Source organism: Phyllobates terribilis, unplaced genomic scaffold (genome assembly GCF_046119375.1).
Source record: "Phyllobates terribilis strain yellow unplaced genomic scaffold, ASM4611937v1 Scaffold_11__3_contigs__length_659146591, whole genome shotgun sequence".
Classification (NCBI taxonomy): Eukaryota; Metazoa; Chordata; class Amphibia; order Anura; family Dendrobatidae; genus Phyllobates; species Phyllobates terribilis.
This window is the reverse complement of record NW_027362771.1, coordinates 123,818,830-123,843,012: the sequence shown is the minus strand read 5'-3', so window position 1 is coordinate 123,843,012 and position 24,183 is coordinate 123,818,830. Positions and strand designations below refer to the sequence as shown.

Here is a 24,183-nt window from a genome sequence, read left to right as displayed (position 1 = left end):
GAATTCTCTCACCTGTGCAATACTAAGGAGATCCTGAAAACATGACCTGTGGGGGGCCGTGAGGATGGGGTTTGGGAAACACTGCTTTATACCCAATTTTTTATTTTCACAAGGGTAACAGAAAATTTGTGGTGTAATTTCTCCTGAGCACGCAGATACCCCATATGTGGGGGAAGAACCACTGTTTGGATGCACGGCAAGTTTCGGAAGGGAAGGAGCACTGTGTGACTTTTTGAACGCAGAATTGGCTGCAATCGAGAGCGGACGCCATGTTGCATTTGAAGAGCCCCTGATGCGCTTAAACAGTGGAAACCCCCCCACTAGTGACCCCATTTTGGAAACTAGATCCCTCAAGGATTTTATCAAGTGGTACAGTGAATATTTTGAACCCAGAGGTACAACACAGAGTTTGATGAGCTAATGTTATCATATTGATTAAGTTGTCATTAGTCTTGAGCGCAAGTGCTCGCTACTTGAGTTTGCATCGGGTACTCAGGTATGCACCATGTATTGCGGGTGCTCGAGTGACATGCTCGAGTCCCCGCACTGCATGTTTCACGGTTGTTAGACCCCCCCCCCCCCCCCAAAAAAAAAAAGAAAAACACATGCAGCAGATTGCCCGTGCGTGGCGGGCAATCCCCATGAGGGTTTCTTTTGGCAGCAAAGCATATGGGGCGGAGACTCGAGCACCCGCGATACTTGGTGCATACCCGAGCACCCGATGCAGACTCAAGAAGCGAGCACTTGCGCGAAACACTAGTCGCCATATCGTCACCATTTTTTTTCTTTACTTTTGAAAAAATCCCAACCCCAACCCACACCCTAGCCCTAGCTAGAGACAAGGTAAGAGGCTGCGCTTACCTCCCCTTGGTCACGGAATGCTACGATTGACTTCGATCGCAGCATTTCGGGGGTTAATGTGCCAGGAGCGGTGCAGCACATTAACGGCGATCTGTGCTGGCGCGATGGCATTGTGCGTAGTAGTATGTACCTGATCCAATAGGCCCAGGATACAAGGACATACTATTACTGACAATGTCACAAAGGGGTTAAGGACCACCGTAAAAAAAAAGCGCATTGGCGGTCAATAAGGCATTAATAAAGAGAAGACTGCTTACATGAATGCTTTGCTTTATCTATGAAACATTGACATAAAACCCATCAACTAGTCAGTGACGATATTCACAGTATAGGTGAAAAGACTGTTTAAACAGCAAACATAATAATCCTGAGGCAAGCAATATATTACCCAAAATATTTTTCATAATTATTTGCTCAGAATTTCATATGAAGAGTATATTACACAGTACATTTACCAAATTTTTTATTTAATTGCATGATATCTTGAAAGATCATCTGTCCAAAAGATTGGCAAGTGTAAGATACAGTAGATAAGAATTTCTGCAGCAGGAATACTTAAAGAGTTACTTTGAAACACAGAATGCACAACAATGTTATTAAAAAAATATTGCAGTCGTTTTATCAGCATAATTGTAGGCAGGCTAAACTACATAGCTATAGCAAAACATTTCCTCTTCATGATATAACAATAGATTAGCCGATCTCTAGAATTTCACACAAAGCTACCTAGAAGCATAATCTGTTTGAGTGAATTTAAGAAATTAATTCACATCACCTTATGATTTCCTCTGTCAATTAAGTATTACTGTAACTAAAGTATTCCTGTTAAAAATATAGGAAATACTACAAAATGCTTGATATCTAATAAAAAATAACATTACGCATTATGGCACAGTCCTCTTCTAGCTTTCCACAGTAAATAGATTGCAGATGTCCATATGTACCAAATGTATTTATTTATGTACAAATGGGTTTGAGGTGTCACATTATTTGCAGGTTCCTGACAAAATGGCAGTTTATGTACTTAGGACTGTTAAATATAACGTTGAGTCACTGAAAATCAGTTTTCATCTTTGCTTAAATTTTGGTTGCCCTGAAACCATTGCATAATCGGGTTCCCTTCATTGGATTCCATTGTTTGGTAAACCAAGAAGGAAAGCACAGCCAAAATGAGAAGAATAAGTAACTTTATCCAAATGGGAATGGATCGCCCACTTTTCCCTTTAGTAGGTTTCTCTTCAATTACTGGTTGGTATTTTGAGATATATTTAGTAGAATAACTTTCATCCAATTTGTAATCTTTGAAATCTTTGACACTAAAAGGTCGACCAGCAGCTCCTTTTATCGGCCTGCGACAACTTGCACTGTGATGGAGGGAAAAAAAAAAAAGAAAAAAAAAAATATGCTCAAACCTTTTTGAATATAATTTATTGCACACATGCTAAAAAGGGGAAGGGAAAAAAAGCAAAAAGCACAAACCTTATTCCTGTAGGTGTTGAAGATTCATATGGAAACATTTCCTTCAAAATATCTCTTCCTTCTCGCTTTTCTTCTGTAAATGTCTTTTCTATAATCTACACAAAAGAAAAAAAAACATTCACTATAAATATCTAAACAGCAGAAACAGAATCCAGGCCCCAGGAAACCCAACTAGGTGTGTGACTAAAGCAAAGTTATCACCACAAGTGCTAGAAAAATATCTTCCCTGTTTGTTAATAGGAGTAACAAACTTTGTTATTTTCAACTGTCTTGTCTTGTTTGGAGTTTCCAGATGCTGTTCACTCAGATTTCCAGTATCCTTCAATGTGAACAATACTATTTTAATTTGGCACCCTAATGAGGTCATTAACATTTAAGAGGAAAGCTGAAAAGATATTAAGTTGTCACCTCAATCACTGCGGTGTTCAGAATATCACTTGGATCTGTATGACCAACACTTTGAACATCAATGACCTTATTAAAAAAGAAGCTTTATCAGTTTGTGGCACTAAGTTTAATTACTGCATTACACACAGAGGGGCCCCAATGCTTAATATCTGAAAAAAACAAAAGGTGGTCAAGTCTGAATATATCCATTAATCGTTAACTATAAAGGATAAATGGTTTAGTTCACACCATTTTAAATAGAGTAGGGTCAGTGTCTCAAGAAAACAAGTTACTATTCACTTTGTGGTATTTACTTTTTCACTGATCAGCTGTTTCTTTGGTGTCCTTCTTGACAAATCTGTGAACTCACTGACTGATCGCAATGCGTTAGAATGCTTGAAATTTTCAGTCACCTGATAATCAACCTGATGGGATTTAAATTGAGAGAATTCTGCATTAGCCTACACAGATCATCAGGTGCAAAAAGAAAAATATATTTTCAGTTAAAAATAAACTTAAGACTTCACTGGAAGCAGGTAAAACATACTAGAGTTGTGTTGCTTGAAGCCAATATAGTTTCGGATATGGGCGCAACCTCAGAGCTAGCTGTTTCATCAGTAGGGTCTGTAGCTACCACCTATTTATTTATTTTTTTAAGGAAAAAGTGAGAAAAAAAAAAGGAAATTAGGTCTACAGTAATTAGATTTCCAGGTAGTCTCTGAGGACAGCACAACAGGAGGAAGTACTTTGACCTATGGCGGGACAGAAGCAACGAGGTTAAAAGGCCCTCCCACCTCCACCGTTTTTCATAGTACCACAGAATGATGGATGCAAATTGTCTATACGAGCCAATAGAAACTCATATGCAAGATAAACACTTTAATATTACAGATTATGGCACTAGAATCTGGTGACAGGATGTTGAACAAGATAACTAGTCCGACTGCGGTATGTGGAGCCGGGAAGGATCTTAACACCCCCCCCCACCTCAACATGAGGAAATTAGCATCTACCTTATGGGAAATTTTTTTGTATTGCCGCATCAGTAGGATTATCGTGCTATAGGATGAACTCAGCAATCAAATCTGAATACTTCTAACTAGACAGAGGCACAGGTTGGGGCTACACTTGAAGGTGCGAGACATGAGACCAGGCTCAGACTTACATTTAAGAGATTAATCCCTCTCAATTCAGGATAAACTTTCACTTTGAGTGGTACATCTTAATTGTCAGACTAGCCCCACCTGAAGGAGCCAATTAAAGTGGTGCAGCTGGAGTACAGTCTTCAGAGAGAATGTGCTGTATTAACACCATGTGTCCTACTATGGATGGAGTAGTTAGACTGATACTGGTCTGGCGGACAACACTGAGAAACATCTGAATGTTATTCAACCACAAAATGAGGACAAACATGCTTGGCAAAACTTAAAATCTGAAGCCCAATCATGAGGCCCTGTGCAGCCATGACATGCGGCAAACTGAATTCAAATCATGAGGCCTAACTTTAGCCTAGAGGTCTAAGGCCTAGCTTCCAAACCTGAATCCAAACTTCAGCACTTGAAGCCCTAAGCCCAGCTTCAGCATGAGCCCAGAGGCCTAGCCCTTTGAGACAACATATACACAGTGCACTTACCTGTGCTGCCCCCACACCATCCCATAGCTTCACCCTTTCCTTCCTCATAAGCTCTGTTGGCTGAGGGACCTCTACACAGAGAGGTGTCTCCCCCAGACCACATGACAGGTGGAAGGGAAGGCCGAATAACCCCCCCCCCCCCCCCCACGAGTCTGTACTCTGGCACGATTGATGACTGAGGGACCTCTACTCAGAGGTGTCGGGCCCTGGACTGCTCAGCAGGGAAGGTTGTGCTTCTTCCTCCCACCCACGCCTCCAAGTCAGTGCAATAAAGCTCCACAGTATAGGATACTTTCACTCTAGGAGCACCACTCATGCGACTATCCCCTGTAGGGACAGGAAAAACACTGGACGGTGGAAGTGTGAGGGGCCTTTTAACTTCTCTGTGATCCTGTCCCATCATAGGTCAAGTAAGGACTACCTCCTGGTGTGCTGTCCGGAGGACCATACTGGAAAAATATCTAAGCATAGCAATGTACTGAATCCCATCCCAACCCCAAAGCATGGTGGTAAACAATAACTATGCAGTCACCCTCTTTCTTGGCGTTCTTCTTGCTACATTTGTTGACTCTTTAGAAACAGCCTGCAGTCGACCACCTTTTTCAGACTCCAACATCTTTGGAAGCTCAGAAAAGGAATCACCGGAAATGTTCTGGTCAAGTGTTAAATAAATATTTAGGTAAGAAAGTTTTCTTAAGTACACTACCTTCTACAAAGAAAAATAAAAACAGAACAAGCAAAATACAATGTGGTGAGCTCTACCACCAAATCCCATAATTGAGAAACAGCAAGTCAGTGAAAAAGATAATAGTGAAGAGTAGCTCAGAAGAAAAAAATGAAAATACTTGTGTAAAGTATAAACATTGAGTGGAAAGAAGTCACCAAAAAAAAAAATAAATAAATAAAATCTTTACAGTTAGATTGATGGATAATTCCTCAATCTCTGGCAGAAAATCCTTCGGAGGCAGTCTGCTACTTCGTTTCACATTTAATTCAGACCAGACTTCCGTATCTTCGGCTATCTACATTCAAAAAACCCAAAAACACAAACACCTGTACATACTTAAGAATAAAATTGCATTGAATATACAAGCTGCAGCTCATTTAAGCTCAGCAATTTTCCACTGGCGACTAATATGTACATGTTATCTCTATAGTAAAAGTATAAAAATAACTATCTTAAAATACAAATAACTAGCTTCTTTCGACCCCATACCATAAATGGATGGTTCCGGTTACAGTTCAGGGCCCTGTGACGTGCAGGGGAGGTGGGGAATATTTAAATTAAGTAGGTAGGCGGGCAGTTCTTGGGGTCCCCTGGTCACCAAGCCTAGAAAAACGGATTTTCTAAAGAGATATATCAAAGCAAGCAGACCTCTAATATGGGCCTTACATGCATGTACAGATTTACATATCTAGCACCTGTATGCCCATATTAGAGGTCTGATATCACCCGGGGGGGGTGACACATTCCCTTTAACCCCTTAAGCCCCGCGGGTGGTTTGCACGTTAATGACCGGGCCAATTTTTACAATTCTGACCACTGTCACTTTATGAGGTAATTACTCTGGAACGCTTCAAGGGATCCCCCTGATTCTGAGATTGTTTTTTCGTGACATATTGTACTTCATGATTGTGGAAAAATTTCTTCGATATCACTTGCGTTTATTTGTGAAAAAAATGGAAATTTGGCGAAAATTTTGAAATTTTTGCAATTTTCAAAATTTGAATTTTTAAGCCCTGAAATCAGAGCGATATGTCACACAAAAGAGTTAATAAATAACATTGCCCACATGTCTACTTTACATCAGCACAATTTTGGAACCAAAATTTTTTTTTGTTAGGGAGCTATAAGGGTTAAAAGTTGACCAGCGATTTCTCATTTTTCCAACAAAATTTACAAAACCATTTTTTTTAGGGACCACATCACATTTGAAGTCACTTTGAGAGGTCTTTATGACAGAAAATACCCAAAAGTGACATCATTCTAAAAACTGCACCCCTCATGGTGCTCAAAACCACATTCAAGAACTTTATTAACCCTTCAGGTGCTTCACAGGAATTTTTTGAATGTGGAAGAAAAAAATGAACATTTAACTTTTTTCACAAAAATGTTACTTTAGACCCAATTTTTTTTATTTTCACAGGGGTAACAAGAAAAAATGGACCCCAAAATTTGTTGTGCAATTTCCCCTGGGCACGCAGATACCCAATATTTGGGGAAAAAATACTGTTTGGGCGCACGGCAGGGCTCGGAAGGGAAGGAGCGCCATTTGACTTTTTGATTGTAAAATTTGCTTGAATAATTAGCGGACGCCATGTTGTGTTTGGAGAGCCCATGTGTGCCCAAACTTTGGAGCTCCCCCACAAGTGACCCCATTTTGGAAACTAGACCCCCCAAGGCACCTTTCTAGATGCATAGTGAGCACTTGGAACCCCCAGGTGCTTCACAAATTGATTCGTAACAATGAAAAAGTGAAAAAAAAAACACTTTTTCATTTGTATGAATCAATTTGTGAAGCACCTGAGGGTTCCAAGTGCTCACAATGCATCTAGATAGGTGCCTTGGGGGGGGTCTAGTTTCCAAAATGGGGTCACTTGTGGGGGAGCTCCAATGTTTGGGCACACAGCGGCTCTCCAAACGCAACATGGTGTCGCTAACAATTTGAGCCGATTTTCCGTTAAATTTGTTAGAGGACACCATGTTGCATTTAGAGAGTCCCTGTGTGCCCAAACATTGGAGCTCCCCCACAAGTGACCCCATTTTGGAAACTAGACCCCCCAAGGCACCTATCTAGATGCATAGTGAGCACTTGGAACCCCCAGGTGCTTCACAAATTGATTCGTAAAAATGAAAAAGTGAAAAAAAAAAACACTTTTTCATTTTTACGAATCAATTTGTGAAGCACCTGGGGGTTCTAAGTGCTCACTATGCATCTAGATAGGTGCCTTGGGGGGTCTAGTTTCCAAAATGGGGTCACTTGTGGGGGAGCTCCAATGTTTGGGCACACAGGGGCTCTCCAAACGCAACATGGCGTCCGCTAACAATTTGAGCAGATTTTCCATTCAATTTGTTAGCGGACACCATGTCGCGTTTGGAGAGCCCGTGATGTGCCTAAACAGTGGAGCTCCCCCACAAGGGTCCCCATTTTGGAAACTATACCCCTCAAGGATTTTATTAAGGTGTATAGTGAACATTTTGAACCCAGAGGTACGGCACATTATTTGTTTACATTAGGTCATCATATTGAATAAGTTGTCATTATTCTTGAGCGCAAGTGCTCGCTACTTGAGTTTGCATCGGGTACTCAGGTATGCACCATGTACAGCGTGTGCTCGAGTGACATGCTCGAGTCCCTGTTCCGCATGTTTCACGGTTATTAGACACCCAAAAAAAAACATGCGGGGATCGCTCGTGCATGGCAGGCAATCCCCGTAAAGTTTTTTGGCCGCGAAGCATATGGGGCAGAGACTCGAGCATGTCACTCAAATACCCACGATACTCAATGCATACCAGAGCACCCGATGCAAACTCAAGTAGCGAGCACTTGCTCTCAACACTAGTCGCCATATCGTCATCTTTTTTTCTTACTTTTGAAAAAAATCCCAACCCCAGCCCTAACCCTAGCCCCAGCACAACCCTAGCCCCAGCACAACCCTAGCCCATCCTAACCCAAGAGTTTATTTTTGACGCCGTTCCTTGTGCGGTATAAGTGCTTAGACGACTTTATTCTTCGGGTCGGTGTGATTACAGCAATGCCAGAATCATATGGGGTTTTTATGACTGACAGCTGTCACACACTAAAAGACGCATTTTTTGTAAAATCTAGTTTTTGCATCGCCATATTTTGAGAGCTATAATTTTTCCAGATTTTGGCAGACAGTCATGTGACGGCTCGTTTTTTGCGGGATGACTTGACGTTGTTATTGGTGCCATTTTCAGGCACGTGACATTTTTTGATCGCTTTCTATTCCGATTTTTGGGAGGCAGAATAAACAAAAACCAACAATTCAGGAATTGTTTTTTTTTTTTTTTTTTTTTTTATTCTGTTCCGCGTGTGGTAAAATTGATGAGGTAGCTTTACTCTTCGGGTCAGTATGTTTACAGCGGTACCACATTTGTATCATTTTTCTATGTTTTGGCGCTTATACACAATAAAAGCTATTTTATAGAAAAAAATATTTTTTAGTATCGCTTTATTCTGAGAGCTATAACTTTTTTATTTTTCGGCTGATGGAGCTATATGGCGGCTTGTTTTTTGCGGGACGAGATGACGTTTTCAGCGGTATCATTTTTATTTATATGCGTCTTTTTGATCGCGTGTTATTCCACTTTTTGTTTGGCGGTATGGTGATAAAGCATTGTTTTTTGCTTGTTTTTTTTTTTTTTTTACCGTGTTCACTGAAGGGGTTAACTAGTGGGACAGTTTTATAGGTCAGGTTGTTCCGGACGCGGCGATACCAAATGTGTACTTTTATTGTTTTTTTTTTATTTTTTTTATAATAATATTTATTGATGGGTACATTATATTTTTATTTTTGGTGTATTATTTTTTTTATTTTTTTATAATATTTTTGCACATTTTTTTTTTTTTTTCCACTTTCACACAGTTTATACACTTTATTACTTTGTCCCACTCTGGGACTTTCACTTTTTTTTTCTGATCGCCTGCATGGCACAGGAATGGAGCACCATCCCTATGCCATGAAGGCTGTCAGAAGTGCACAGTGTGAAGATTGCTTGGAGATGCACTGCGCATGTCCAAGCAATCTTCCTGCTCTCTGGTGACCCGGATGTTGTCATGACGACATCGGGTCGTCATGGCAACACCCGGGAAGCCTTTGCAGACTGCGCTGGAAGCCGGAAGAGGAGGTGAGTATCGCCGATCACCTCCCCTTGCCCCCGCAATGCCGCGATCGACTTCGATCGCAGCATCGCGGGGGTTAATGTGCTGGGAGCGGTGCGTGACCGCTCCCTGCACATAGTACCGGGTGTCAGCTGTGACAATCAGCTGACACCCGGCGGCGATCGCGCCCGCACAGCCTGTGTGCGCGCGCGATCGCGATGACGTACTAATACGGGTCTGGATCTTAAGTCCCAGGGCACAGACGCGTATTAGTACGTCAGATGTTATTAAGGGGTTAAAGGCATTGTAGCTAAATTCAAATTTTCACCATTTGGACAATGCAACTCAAAACACTGTATGCTGAAAGAAAAAAAATATATAATAAAAAACAAAATCAAACACTTTCACATCTTATTCACGGAAGAACCACCTTTTACACATACCTCATTTTGCTCCAGTCTTTTAGACCGAGAGGTTACTTGAGCCTTTGGTTTACTTCTTATTGGCTCTCTAGGTTCAAAAGTCTGGTCTGTCCTGGGTTCTATAAATAGGCAGATTGTAAAGCATAAAAAAACGTTTATAAAACACCATGGTAATCTGAACAATCAAAATGAAATACACTTTCTTACATTAGAGTGTGGGATTATTCTTGCATACTTATTCATGGAGTGGCATCCTATCAGGGCACTGAATTTCCCTACAGAGTGACATATATGCCAGTTTATCACACACGTTAACACATTTTTTGATGTTCACCAATCAAGTCTACTGCAACTCAGACTTCCACAGCATATCCTTATAGTACTCTATAAATGTACAATGTGTGAAAACTACTTAGGGAATATACTGTATACATGTATGTAAGAATGGAGCACTCCAATATAAAGATACAAAATTGAAAAAAAAAAAAGAACTTCATTAAGCCCAAATGGCAACGTTTCGGTTTCTCAAGCCTTGTATGTTCATTCTTCTGGTGGCTTTGGCTGGAAGTCACCCACTCCATGTACTTGAAAATATAGTGCAAAAACGATTGAGAAGATGCTTCAGGAAAACGCAGGCAATCAATTGTCAGAAGCATTTTCACATTGGTAAATTTGAGTGTCCCGGCAGCGTCTTAAATACAGTGTGTGCACATACACTTACCCTGAGGAAGCTGCCGTGTGCAGCGATACGTGTGGGCTAGTGAGGTGGTGATTGCAGATATGATGGGGGCTCCCATATGGCATATTTGATGACCTTCTGGCAAATTGGCATGATATGCAGGGTGTGAGCTCTGGGGATTTTGCATATTGCACATGATTTTGTTCCTCTTGATTATCATAATTATCGTACATAACACTATGGAATTAGGAGGTTCATTTCCATCCAGTTTATATTTCATTCACTATATATGCAGGGAGCGGTATGTATTGCATATATAGCGGTTATTTATTTACTGATTCTTGTATGTGACAGCAGTATTGATGTAATCTATTCAGGCTTATTACACCATATACATTACATTGATAAAATATTGTTATTAAAGTACTGATGCTGTGTATAATCACATACCATGTATACATTGGGTTTTGAAATTTAGTAGTTTCTATGTGCAATACTATTACAAGCATAATTTGGGTTTGGTGCAATAATAATATTTTCCCCTGGTGTACCTTATTGATCTATTATCCTATTTTGATACATTCCAGTTCTGGTGTATATTATTGTATTCCATATCTGCAATCATGGTATTGATTTTATGTTACATTTTAATCATGTCTAAATTGTCTTGGTTGTAATAAAATTTTGAATATTTATTTTGGGTGTGCACATAGTTAATGTATCCTTTTTTTCTATTTATTATCAAAAGCTACAAGAAAAATTTAAGACGACCTATGAGTTAGGAGAAAAACATTCAAAGTATATGCAGTTGTATTTTCCTAAATATGTCATTAACAAATACATGAGGATTTTCTCGGTATTGTACAGTGATACAGAATTTACTTTTATTTTATCAGTGAGATTAAAATAAATATGGTGAGATTCTCTCACCTGTGAGGAGTCAACTCTATACAGCATTTCAATGGCAAATTGAAACATTGTGCTCAGATCTGGCATGTGTCACCATTTTGGTGAGTTGCTGGTCTACATAATACAATGGACGTTTCAAATTTATCACACACAAACATGGTGAATAAATTCACAGCAGCATCCCAACAGGCAATGAACTAGTAAAATGCAAAGGGGTCAAAACTTTACCTCACCTCCCACCATGGGCTTTAACTTTACTCATAAAATACTTACGAGTAGAGATGAGCGTTGTTCGACTAGAACTGTTCGCCAATCTCAAATTCGAGCTGTTTTGGGCGGTGTTCGAGTTGTTCGACGAACCCGAACGATTTGCAAAAAATTCGGCTGTTCGAGGTTATGTTCGATAACTGTTCGTGCACCAAAAGCGTGTCCTGCATGTCTGGCGCTATTTAGAGCACCAATCATGCAGGGATTGTCTGCCACTCACTGTAATGCCACAGCCATGGTGGTTGTGGCATTACAGTGATTGCCCAAATCGATGGGAACAGTGCTCACAGTGAAACATGAAAAGCCGGCAATTCAGCAGCGGCATACACCGGTACCCGACAATTTAGAATAGAAGGAATAGAGAATCACACATAGATTAGATAGATAGAAACATGTCAGCCACATATATATGAAGTACAGTGACAGTGTTTCTTACTGTACTTGTCATTTAGTGTAAAGGATTTATTAAAAAAAATAATAGTGTTTTCATGCACCGTCTCTTTAAAAAAGCCGGCCGGCAATTCAGCATCTGTACCCGACAATTTATAACAGACAGAATAGAGCTTCACACATAGATTAGATAGATAGAAACATGTCAGTCACACATATATAATAAGTACAGTGATAGTGTTGGTTACTGTACTTGTCATTTAGTATTAAAATAAAGGATTTATTATTAAAAAAAATTGGCGTGGGGTTCCCCGTAATTTTAGTCTCTAGCGGAGGTTAAGCAGACAGCTGGGGCAGATGTTTGAAGCCTGGGAAGGGGGTAATACCCACGGAGCTTCCCAGACTACTAATATCAGCCCCCAGCTGAATACCTAGCCTTTACTAGCTATTAAAATGGGGGACCCCCCAAAAAAATGACGTGGGGTCCCCCCTAATATAATAGCTAGCAAAGGCTAGGCAGACAGCTGGGGGCTGATATTAATAGCCCAGGAAGGGAACCATGAATATTGGCCCCCTCCCAGGCAAGAAACAACAGCCGTCAGCCGCCCCAGAAATGGCGCATCCATAGGATGCGCCAATTCTGGCACTTAGCCTCGCTCTTCCACGCTGCCCTGGTGCGGTGGCAGGGGGTAATAGGGTTGGGGTTGATGTCAGCTTATAATGCCAGCTGACATCAAGCCCAGGTTAGTAATGGAGAGGCGTCTATAAGACACCCCCATTACTAACCCCATAGTCAAAGTTAAAAGAAAACACAAACACCCAGAATAAAGTCCTTTAATTGAAATAAAGACACATTCCTTTATTGTTCTAAATTAAACCATACTTACCGTCACGCCCATTCCAGCTGAAGCCAACGATCTCCTGCAATAAAAGAAAAATAATAAAGCAACCTCATCCTTACCTTTCCATGGTTCCCACGACAGCTTCAGCTCTGCTACATCGAGATAACAGGCTGGACCGCAGCAGAACGCTGCCATCCAGCCTCTCATCCCGCAGACACTGAGAAGCGCAGGCATGCTTGCGCTCTGCAGTGTCTGGCTGTGACGGCATAAAGATGAGACGAGTTCATGTCCAATGAACTCGGCGCACCTCATGCACGTCACTGACGGCGTGGGAGAATTCTCCTGCACTCAGCGCTTCAGCGTGAGAATTTTCCCACGCTGTCAGTGACGTGCATGAGGTGAGCTGAGATCATTGGACATGAATGAGCTCACCTCATGCACGTCACTGACAGCGTGGGAAAATTCTCCTGCACTCAGCGCTTCAGCGTGAGAATTTTCCCACGCTGTCAGTGACGTGCATGAGGTGAGCTCATTCATGTCCAATGAACTCAGCTGACCTCATGTACGTCACTGACAGCGTGGGAGAATTTTCACGCTGAAGTGCTGAGTGCAGGAGAATTCTCCCACGCTGTCAGTGACGTGCATGAGGTGCGCCGAGTTCATTGGACATGAGCTTGTCTCATCTTTATGCCGTCACAGCGAGACACTGAGGAGCGCAAGCATGCCTGCGCTTCTGAGTGTCCGCGGGATGACAGGCTGGATGGCAGCGTTCTGCTGCGGTCCAGCCTGTCATCTCGATGTAGCAGAGCTGAAGCTGTCGTGGGAACCATGGAAAGGTAAGGATGAGGTTGCTTTATTATTTTACTTTTATTGCAGAAGACATTGGCTTCAGCTGGAATGGGCGTGACGGTAAGTATGGTTTAATTTAGAACAATAAAGAATTGTGTGTTTATTTCAATTAAAGGACTTCATTCTGGGTGTTGTGTTTTTTTAAATACTTTACTAGAAATTCATGGTGGTCATGTCTAATATTGGCGTGACCCCATGAATTTCGGGCTTAGGGCCAGCTGATAATGCCAAGCTGGCCTTAACCCCTTTATTACCCAGTGAGCCACCGCACCAGGGCCCTGGATGAGTTGGGTACAGCGCCAGAAGATGACGCTTCTATGAACGCGCCATTTTCCGGGGCGGCTGCGGACTACAATATGCAGCGGGTGGGGTCCAGAAAGCTTGGGCCTCCCTGCGCTGCAGATTCCAGCCCCCAGCTGCCTAGTTGTACCTGGCTGGGCACAAAAATAGGGCGAAGCCCCACGCATTTTTTTTTTAAATTATTTCATGAAATTCATGGAATAATTAAGAAAAAAAGGGCTTCCCTATATTGTTGTGTCCAACCAGGTACAAATAGGCAGCTGGTGGTTGGGGGCAGCCCGTTCCTGCCTGCTGTACCTGACTGGACACAAATATAGGGCGAAGCCCCACGTCAATTTTTTTAAAATTATTTCAGGAAATTCATGAAATAATGAAAAAAAAAATTGATGTGGGGCTTCGCACTATATTTGTGTCCAGCCAGGTACAGCAGGCAGGAACGGGCTGCTCCCAACCACCAGCTGCCTATTTGTACCTAGCCGGACACAACAATATAGGGAAGCCCTTTTTTTCTTAATTATTCCATGAATTTCATGAATTTAAAAAAAAAATACGTGGAGCTTCGCCCTATTTTTGTGTCCAGCCAGGTACAACTAGGCAGCTGGGGGCTGGAATCTGCAGCGCAGGGAGGCCCAAGCTTTCTGGGCCCCACCCGCTGCAAATTGCAGTCCGCAGCCGCCCCGGAAAATGGCGCGTTCATAGAAGCGCCATCTTCTGGCGCTGTACCCAACTCATCCAGGGCCCTGGTGCGGTGGCTCACTGGGTAATAAAGGGGTTAAGGCCAGCTTGGCATTATCAGCTGGCCCTAAGCCCGAAATTCATGGGGTCACGCCAATATTAGACATGACCACCATGAATTTCTAGTAAAGTATTTAAAAAAACACAACACCCAGAAAAAAGTCCTTTAATTGAAATAAACACACAATTCTTTATTGTTCTAAATTAAACCATACTTACCGCCACGCCCATTCCAGCTGAAGCCAATGATCTCCTGCAATAAAAGTAAAATAATAAAGCAACATCATCCTTACCTTTCCATGGCTCCCACGACAGCTTCAGCTCTGCTACATCGAGATGACAGGCTGGACCGCAGCAGAACGCTGCCATCCAGCCTGTCATCCCGCAGACACTGAGAAGCGCAGGCTTGCTTGCGCTACTCAGTGTCTGGCTGTGACGGCATCCAGATGAGCCGAGGTCATGTCCAATGAACTCGGCTCACCTCATGCACGTCACTGACAGCGTGGGAAAATTCTCACGCTGAAGCGCTGAGTGCAGGAGAATTTTCCCACGCTGTCAGTGACGTACATGAGGTGAGCCGAGTTCATTGTCGGCTCATCTGGATGCCGTCACAGTCAGACACTGAGGAGCGCAAGCATGCCTGCGCTTCTCAGTGTGTGCGGCATGGCAAGCTGGATGGCAGCGTTCTGCTGCGGTCCAGCCTGTCATCTCGATGTAGCAGAGCTGGAGCTGTCCTGGGAACCATGGAAAGGTAAGGATGAGGTTGCTTTATTATTTTTCTTTTATTGCAGGAGATCGTTGGCTTCAGCTGGAATGGGCGTGATGGTAAGTATGGTTTAATTTAGAACAATAAAGAATTGTGTCTTTATTTCAATTAAAGGACTTTATTCTGGGTGTTTGTGTTTTTTTTTTAACTTTGACTATGGGGTTAGTAATGGGGGTGTCTTATAGACGCCTCTCCATTACTAACCTGGGCTTGATGTCAGCTGGCATTATAAGCTGACATCAACCCCAACCCTATTACCCCCTGCCACCGCACCAGGGCAGCGTGGAAGAGCGAGGCTAAGTGCCAGAATTGGCGCATCCTATGGATGCGCCATTTCTGGGGCGGCTGAGGGCTGGTGTTTCTAGCCTGGGAGGGGGCCAATATTCATGGCTCCCTTCCTGGGCTATTAATATCAGCCCCCAGCTGTCTGCCTAGCCTTTGCTAGCTATTAAATTAGGGGGGACCCCACGTCATTTTTTTTGGGGGGTCCTCCATTTTAATAGCTAGTAAAGGCTAGGTATTCAGCTGGGGGCTGATATTAGTAGCCTGGGAAGCTCCGTGGGTATTACCCCCTTCCCAGGCTTCAAACATCTGCCCCAGCTGTCTGCTTAACCTCCGCTAGAGACTAAAATTACGGGGAACCCCACGCCAATTTTTTTTAATAATAAATCCTTTATTTTAATACTAAATGACAAGTACAGTAACCAACACTGTCACTGTACTTATTATATATGTGACTGACATGTTTCTATCTATCTAATCTATGTGTGAAGCTCTATTCTGTCTGTTATAAATTGTCGGGTACCGCTGCTGAATTGCCGGCCGGCTTTTTTAAAGAGACGGTGCACGAAAACACTATTATATTTTTTAATAAATCCTTTACACTAAATGACAAGTACAGTAAGCAACACTGTCACTGTACTTCGTATATCTGTGGCTGACATGTTTCTATCTATCTAATCTATGTGTGATTCTCTATTCCTTCTATTCTAAATTGTCGGGTACAGATGCTGAATTGCCAGCCGGCTTTTTTAAAGAGACGGTGCATGAAAACACTATTATTTTTTTAAATAAATTCTTTGCAGTAAATGACAAGTACAGTAAGCAACACTGTCACAGTACTTCATATATATGTGACTGACATGTTTCTATCTATCTAATCTATGTGTGAAGCTCTATTCTGTCTGTTATAAATTGTCGGGTACCGCTGCTGAATTGCCGGCCGGCTTTTTTAAAGAGACGGTGCACGAAAACACTATTATATTTTTTAATAAATCCTTTACACTAAATGACAAGTACAGTAAGCAACACTGTCACTGTACTTCATATATATGTGACTGACATGTTTCTATCTATCTAATCTATGTGTGATGCTCTATTCCTTCATGTCTAAATTGTCGGGTACCGGTGTATGCCGCTGCTGAATTGCCGGCCGGCTTTTTTAAAGAAAGCGTCTTCTGAGCAGTTTGTCAGCTTTTGGACACCGTTGAAGGTGTTTTCTATGTGTTCCTATGTGTTTTTGTTTGCCTGCCATTGGTTTTAACGGTGTTCGACGGTGTTCTAAGGTGTTCGACGAACAGTTCGACGAACAGTTCCTCAAACCGAACCGAACCCGAACACTACAGGGGTGGCTCAACACTACTTACGAGCCTGATCATTATGCAGTCAGCTAGTAAGGGAAGATTTACTAGTCTCCACCTACTGTCCCGTAGAACACAAGAATCTATCCTACACTTTCTCTTATAACTTCATCTAGCACAGTGTTTCCCAAACACTAGTCCCCACAGCCCCCCAAACACATCACGTTTTCAGAATTTCCTTAGTATTGCACAGGTGGTTGAATTATTAAAGGGGCTGTCTGATCTAAAATGAAAAGTCTGCAGTCGCACAGTGAGGATTCGCCGGGTTTTGAGCCGGGAAAGGCGGTGATGTATGCATTTTACACTTACACTTGTATAGAGCTAGGCCATACCCACTAGACAGGCTCTGCTTGGTAGTATGCATATCGTATACATCATTGCCGTTCACGGCTCAGGAACCAGTAAACCCTCGTAGCACAGTGCGTGCACTTGGGGGATTCATAATACTGCAGTCTCAGACAGCAAACTTTTCATTTTAGACTGGACAATATTTTTAAAGGCATCAAAAAATGCCACAGGTTCTGTCTACTGTGCAATACTAAAAACAATCCTGAAAACATGACGTGTTGGGGGCCGTGAGGACAGGAATTGGGAAACTGATTTAGCATGAAGGTAACAGCACAGATCTCCTGTGTGTTTTGATGCTGCACATTTCATACACCACACATCGGTACCTACCCCCATCTTAAAGACAGGAAGTCTTAACCAGCTAACAAAAATAATAAAACAGCAAGCAGAGCCACCTGGAAAACTACATGAATTAACAAGGAGACCAAAATATAAAACCTAAAATAAATTTATAGGAAAGCAAAAAAAAAAAAATATTTAATTTAGTGATCATGGCTCTGACAATTTAAGGGTATGTGCATACCAAATGTTTTTGAAGTGGCTACTCAAAAAAAACCTCTTTCTAGTTATTTCTATTGTAAAACCACTTTGCTGCTTATATGTTCAGTCTTGAGTGTGGGGTTTTATTTTTTTTTGTTGTTCAGTCTTTAAAAAAAAAAAGACATGGTGGGGAAAAAAAAAAGTACATGTCACTTCTTTGCAGCAGCTCCTGAAGGAAATTACTCTTAGGCCACGGCCCCACTATCAGTATTCGGTCAGTATTTTTTCTCAGGAGTGGGAGCCAAAACCAGGTGAGGAACAATCAGAGAAAAGGTCCAATAGAAACAAGTCACCAATTCTGCATTTATCACCCACTCCTGGTTTTGGCTTCCACTCCTGTGAAAAAATATTGATCGTGGGGCCGTGACCTTAAGGCCGGGATCACATGAGCGTGCTAACTTCAATTTTCTCTAAGGGTATGCGCACACAGTTTTTTGTGGCAGTCAAAAACAAGTTTTCTAGTGGAAACCACTTCGGGAAACGCTTCTTATAGTTTTTCATTACCTGAAGCAGTTTTAAAGGGTTGTGATAGTTGCAAATAAAAAAAAAAAATAGTAAAACTATTTAGTCTTCTCTTTTTAAGGCCGTAGCATGATGTGAATGTGAGCCGAGTGTCAATGCACTGTGCTCCAATTCTCTCGCATGAGAGACTCACAGCACAGGTGCGGAAGAGACGGAGAAAATAATTTTTCCATCTTATCCACTGCCTGTCTCGTCATATATTGGACTGCACTGGGATGACATCTGAGTGCAGTCCGATGTTTCACACGCACCCATAGACTTGTATGGGTGCGCGTGAGCAGAGTCTCGCTGCCAATTGATTAATTTTCTCATGCCAAATCGGCATGAGAAAATAATCCCTGATCTGCACTGCCCCATAATATAACATTGGGTAGAATGCTATCGGATAAAACATCAGATAGCACGCTCATGTGACTTCGGCCTTAAGGTCACGGCCCCACGATCAATATTTTTTCACAGGAGTGGAAGCCAAAACCAGGAGTGGGTGATAAAGGCAGAATTGGTGACTTGTTTCTATTACACCTTTTCTCTGTTTTCTCTGATTGTTCCTCACCTGGTTTTGGCAAAGAAGTGACACGTACTTTCCCCCCCCCCACCATGTGTTTTTTTAAAGAATGAACAACAACAAAAAAACAAAACAGAACACACTACACTCAAGACTGAACATATAAGCAGCAAAGTGGTTTTACAACAGAAATAACTAGAAAGGTTTTTTTTTGGAGTACCCACTTCAAAAACATTTGGTATGCACATAGTGGCAATAGTGCCTCCTTAAAGGGGTTGCCCGGTACTTTTCTTTTAAGTTGCCCAATGTATTCAGAATGTGGGCATAAGTATCTCTGTAAATACCTTGTGTTGCAGATAATGCCTGTGATCGGCGCTATCGCTGGCCGCTCACAGGCATCACGTGACCCCCGGCTGCAGCCGAGGGTCCCTCTTCCGCATTCCACCGGTGGCTGCTGGGTTGTGGGCGGGGTTATTCCCCTGCTTCACACCCAGCATCCACCGCGCGCTCTCCCTCTCCCCATTCATTGGGAAAGCACGCAGTGGTGTGACACGGGCTATAACCCTGCCCACAACCCAGCAGCCACCGCAGGGACCCCAGCTCTGAGTCACGCCTCACTTGTCGTGACGTCAGCGCAGAGTAACGTGATGACTGTGAGCGGCCACCGATAATGCCTGTGAGCGGCGCTATCAGCAACACAAGATATTTACAAATGTACTCATGCCCACATGCTGAATACATTGGGCAATTTAAAAAAGTACCGGACAACTTCTTAAATGGGGTTGCCTGGCCTTAGGCTACAAGTATGCAGTCACTATGTGACTGCAGACTTGTGAATCCTCACATTGCAAGCACTTAAAGGATTCACAAGTCTGCAGTCACAATAGAGGGACTGCAGACTTGTAGCCTAAGGCTAGACAACCTCTTGAAATTCTAATAGAAGCTTTACCATCAATGTCGCTATACTGTCCAGAATCTGTGTTTCCATTCTGTTTGTTATCTGCAGTTGACAAGTCTGCTACATGGGGCGCAATAGATGTCACCTCTTGCTGCTCCTTCACCTTTGAAAGTTTTTGTTCATAAACTTTCCGTGTACTGTCTGTAAATGAGAAAAAAGAAAAAAAAAGTTTACAGTGACTTTGTGTAAGGCTTTTTCATACAAAATGAAAGGGGTGAAACTGAAGTGCTCTATTCAGAAAACATACCCAAAACAGGACCAGCCTTCACTCCATATTTTATCAGCTCCCCCCTGAGAGCTTCATTACTGAGAGAAGTTATGTCTTGTTCATTGTTTCCTTCTACAGTTGGTTTATCTGTCTTCTTTGTCGCTTTCTTAAAAAATAAAAATATAGTATAGAATGTAATTCAGCAAATTATTAATCACGTTAAAAAAGGTAAAATCAGAAGCAAGACAAATGTACTGTTCTACCTTATTCAGGGCAGAAAAAGGAGAGCATAACAATCAATCTTACTGTCTCTATGCTGGTCTATATCATGGGGGTGCCAACACCCAGGCTGTTTATTAAAGGTGTTGCCTGCTTTTACATTTTATAAATGGGCCCATTAAGGCCACTGATTGACAAAATATCAGCACTGCTGCCAAAGCCAGAAGAGAGTCTCGCAGCTCTCTTTCGACTTGGACATAACATCACCTCTGCAGCCATTGACCACTGGAATGGGAAGTGAGACCAGCAAGGGTATACATGCAATTAGGAGTTCAGAAAAAAATAGAAAACAGTAGATCTATAAAACAAGCACCAAAGCACTGTTCAAAAATTAGTCACTACACAGGCGATGTCCTACAACAGAGGTCCCCAACCTTTCTGACCTTCAGAGCCACATTCAGCTATGAAAGAGGGTCATGAGCCATATCCAGCTACTGCCCAACTCCTAGTAGTGACACCCAGAGCCGCTACTACCGGTATAATGACAGCCAAAGCATTTCTACCAAAATCATACCAAGGCAGTATGCCAAGCTCAAGGGTTTCCCATCTTACCCCCATTCAGATCTACTTTTCTGTGCAGTGCTACACACAAAAGTCACCATTTAGAGACATGCTCTTCATAGCTGTTTGTTACACCTGGTGCTAATGCACCAAGCTGGCAGACAGCCGCGAGCCACACATAATGGGTCCACAAGCCACATGTGGCTCCAGAGTCTCATAGTAAATGCTCCCATCATGGCCCGGTCACCGCTAGTGAGCCAACTCATAGTAAATGCTCCCATCATGGCTCGGTCAGCGCTAGTGAGCCCACTCATAGTAAATGCTCCCATCATGGCTCGGTCACCGCTAGTGAGCCCACTCATAGTAAATGCTCCCATCATGGCTCGGTCACCGCTAGTGAGCCCACTCATAGTAAATGCTCCCATCATGGCTCGGTCACCGCTAGTGAGCCCACTCATAGTAAATGCTCCCATCATGGCTCGGTCACCGCTAGTGAGCCCACTCATAGTAAATGCTCCCATCATGGCCGGGTCACCGCTAGTGAGCCCACTCATAGTAAATGCTCCCATCATGGCCGGGTCACCGCTAGTGAGCCCACTCATAGTAAATGCTCCCATCATGGCCGGGTCACCGCTAGTGAGCCCACTCATAGTAAATGCTCCCATCATGGCCGGGTCACCGCTAGTGAGCCCACTCATAGTAAATGCTCCCATCATGGCCGGGTCACCGCTAGTGAGCCCACTCATAGTAAATGCTCCCATCATGGCCGGGTCACCGCTAGTGAGCCCACTCATAGTAAATGCTCCCATCATGGCCGGGTCACCGCTAGTGAGCCCACTCATAGTAAATGCTCCCATCATGGCCGGGTCACCGCTAGTGAGCCCACTCATAGTAAATGCTCCCATCATGGCCGGGTCACCGCTAGTGAGCCCACTCATAGTAAATGCTCCCATCATGGCCGGGTCACCGCTAGTGAGCCCACTCATAGTAAATGCTCCCATCATGGCTCGGTCGCCGCTAGTGAGCCCACTCATAGTAAATGCTCCCATCATGGCTCGGTCGCCGCTAGTGAGCCCACTCATAGTAAATGCTCCCATCATGGCTCGGTCGCCGCTAGTGAGCCCACTCATAGTAAATGCTCCCATCATGGCTCGGTCGCCGCTAGTGAGCCCACTCATAGTAAATGCTCCCATCATGGCTCGGTCGCCGCTAGTGAGCCCACTCATAGTAAATGCTCCCATCATGGCTCGGTCGCCGCTAGTGAGCCCACTCATAGTAAATGCTCCCATCATGGCTCGGTCGCCGCTAGTGAGCCCACTCATAGTAAATGCTCCCATCATGGCTCGGTCGCCGCTAGTGAGCCCACTCATAGTAAATGCTCCCATCATGGCTCGGTCGCCGCTAGTGAGCCCACTCATAGTAAATGCTCCCATCATGGCTCGGTCGCCGCTAGTGAGCCCACTCATAGTAAATGCTCCCATCATGGCTCGGTCAGCGCTAGTGAGCCCACTCATAGTAAATACTCCCATCATGGCTCGGTCACCGCTAATGAGCCCACTCATAGTACATGCTCCCATCATGGCTCGGTCACCGCTAGTGAGCCCACTCATAGTAAATGCTCCCATCATGGCTCGGTCACCGCTAGTGAGCCCACTTATAGTAAATGCTCCCATCATGGCTCGGTCAGCGCTAGTGAGGCCACTCATAGTAAATGCTCCCATCATGACTCGGTCAGCGCTAGTGAGCCCACTCATAGTAAATGCTCCCATCATGGCTCGGTCAGCGCTAGTGAGGCCACTCATAGTAAATGCTCCCATCATGGCTCGGTCAGCGCTAGTGAGGCCACTCATAGTAAATGCTCCCATCATGGCTCGGTCAGCGCTAGTGAGCCCACTCATAGTAAATGCTCCCCTCATGGCTCGGTCAGCGCTAGTGAGCCCACTCATAGTAAATGCTCCCATCATGGCTCGGTCAGCGCTAGTGAGCCCACTCATAGTAAATGCTCCCATCATGGCTCGGTCACCGCTAGTGAGCCCACTTATAGTAAATGCTCCCATCATGGCTCGGTCGCCGCTAGTGAGCCCACTCATAGTAAATGCTCCCATCATGGCTCGGTCAGCGCTAGTGAGCCCACTCATAGTAAATACTCCCATCATGGCTCGGTCACCGCTAATGAGCCCACTCATAGTACATGCTCCCATCATGGCTCGGTCACCGCTAGTGAGCCCACTCATAGTAAATGCTCCCATCATGGCCGGGTCACCGCTAGTGAGCCCACTCATAGTAAATGCTCCCATCATGGCTCGGTCAGCGCTAGTGAGGCCACTCATAGTAAATGCTCCCATCATGGCTCGGTCAGCGCTAGTGAGCCCACTCATAGTAAATGCTCCCCTCATGGCTCGGTCAGCGCTAGTGAGCCCACTCTGAGTTCATAAAGAAGCCTACAGCCATAAGGACATATGGAAAGAACTTCTTTGCACAATATCCACCAGGGCTAGATAAGTTGTCTGTGACAGATCTACAGGGGGAAGGCTAAGGCTAGAAATGACATGCTAAGTGTGTGTAAACCATGACTGCTCTACAATCTGAAGAAAAAAGGCGGGAAGAGTCTTGTCAGCTCCTCCAGGTGGCGCTGCAGCGGGCCAAGCAGCACAGACACAAGCCCTGAGGTAATGTGCAGACAGGACACAAGATGCGGCGTATCCGGCCGACATGTCCTCTCTGAACCGTTACCTAACACCACACAGCTGGGTTCAGTTACCTCAGGAGCCCGCCATGACTCCCTCATAGAATATTCATGAAGCGGCCTGGCCAGGCAGTGCAGCCACTCTCACTCATTAGGGCCTCATTCATTCATCCCAGCCGCTCAGCCCTTCCCCAGCTCACCCGTCCTGGCGGCCGGCCTCTGCCCCGTACCGGCGTGGACTCCCGCTCCTCGTCACTGGAGAAGTCCGGCGTGGCGCGGTTGCGGGAGCTGAGGTGCAGGCGGTACAGCTGCACATACACGTCCTTGCGCTGCTCCCCGCTCGGGAGAACCACCTTATTAGCGATGAGCTCGTTCTTCAGCTTGTCTTTGGTGAGAACGGAGGGGTCTTCCAGATACTCGGCCATGGCGCGCACATGCAGGCTACCACCGTCCAGCCGTAACTCCCCGCGCTGCAGGACCAGCCGCCAGTCACCGCCCTGACAAAAGGATATCAATTGTGCCGAGCAGGGCACGGAAGCAGGGTGCAAGCTAGTAACGGCCGCAGTGTGCGCGACGAAGAAGCGGGATGCCAAACAATAACACGCGCTGCGATTGGCTACCGGGCAAAGC

General features: G+C 44.0%; 1 protein-coding gene across 5 annotated transcripts; it reads right to left on the bottom strand.

The window, feature by feature from the left end:
* Positions 1-1,114: 1,114 nt before the first annotated feature.
* TMPO (thymopoietin) lies at positions 1,115-24,183 on the bottom strand. 5 transcript variants are annotated; one of them, XM_073651578.1, is made up of 11 exons: positions 23,754-24,183; positions 20,127-20,253; positions 19,871-20,020; positions 9,651-9,748; positions 5,275-5,382; positions 4,893-5,012; positions 3,275-3,364; positions 3,042-3,152; positions 2,749-2,814; positions 2,341-2,435; positions 1,115-2,225 (listed from the first exon to the last, which is right to left on the bottom strand). In XM_073651578.1, the coding sequence occupies exons 1-11, from the start codon at positions 23,976-23,978 to the stop codon at positions 1,922-1,924; spliced, it is 1,494 nt and encodes a 497-aa protein (XP_073507679.1). In that variant the 5' UTR covers positions 23,979-24,183; the 3' UTR covers positions 1,115-1,921. The 5 variants fall into 5 exon arrangements, with proteins under 5 accessions (XP_073507679.1, XP_073507681.1, XP_073507680.1 ...); XM_073651580.1 differs by lacking the exon at positions 5,275-5,382 and having other exon boundaries at positions 23,754-24,182; XM_073651579.1 differs by lacking the exon at positions 2,749-2,814 and having other exon boundaries at positions 23,754-24,181.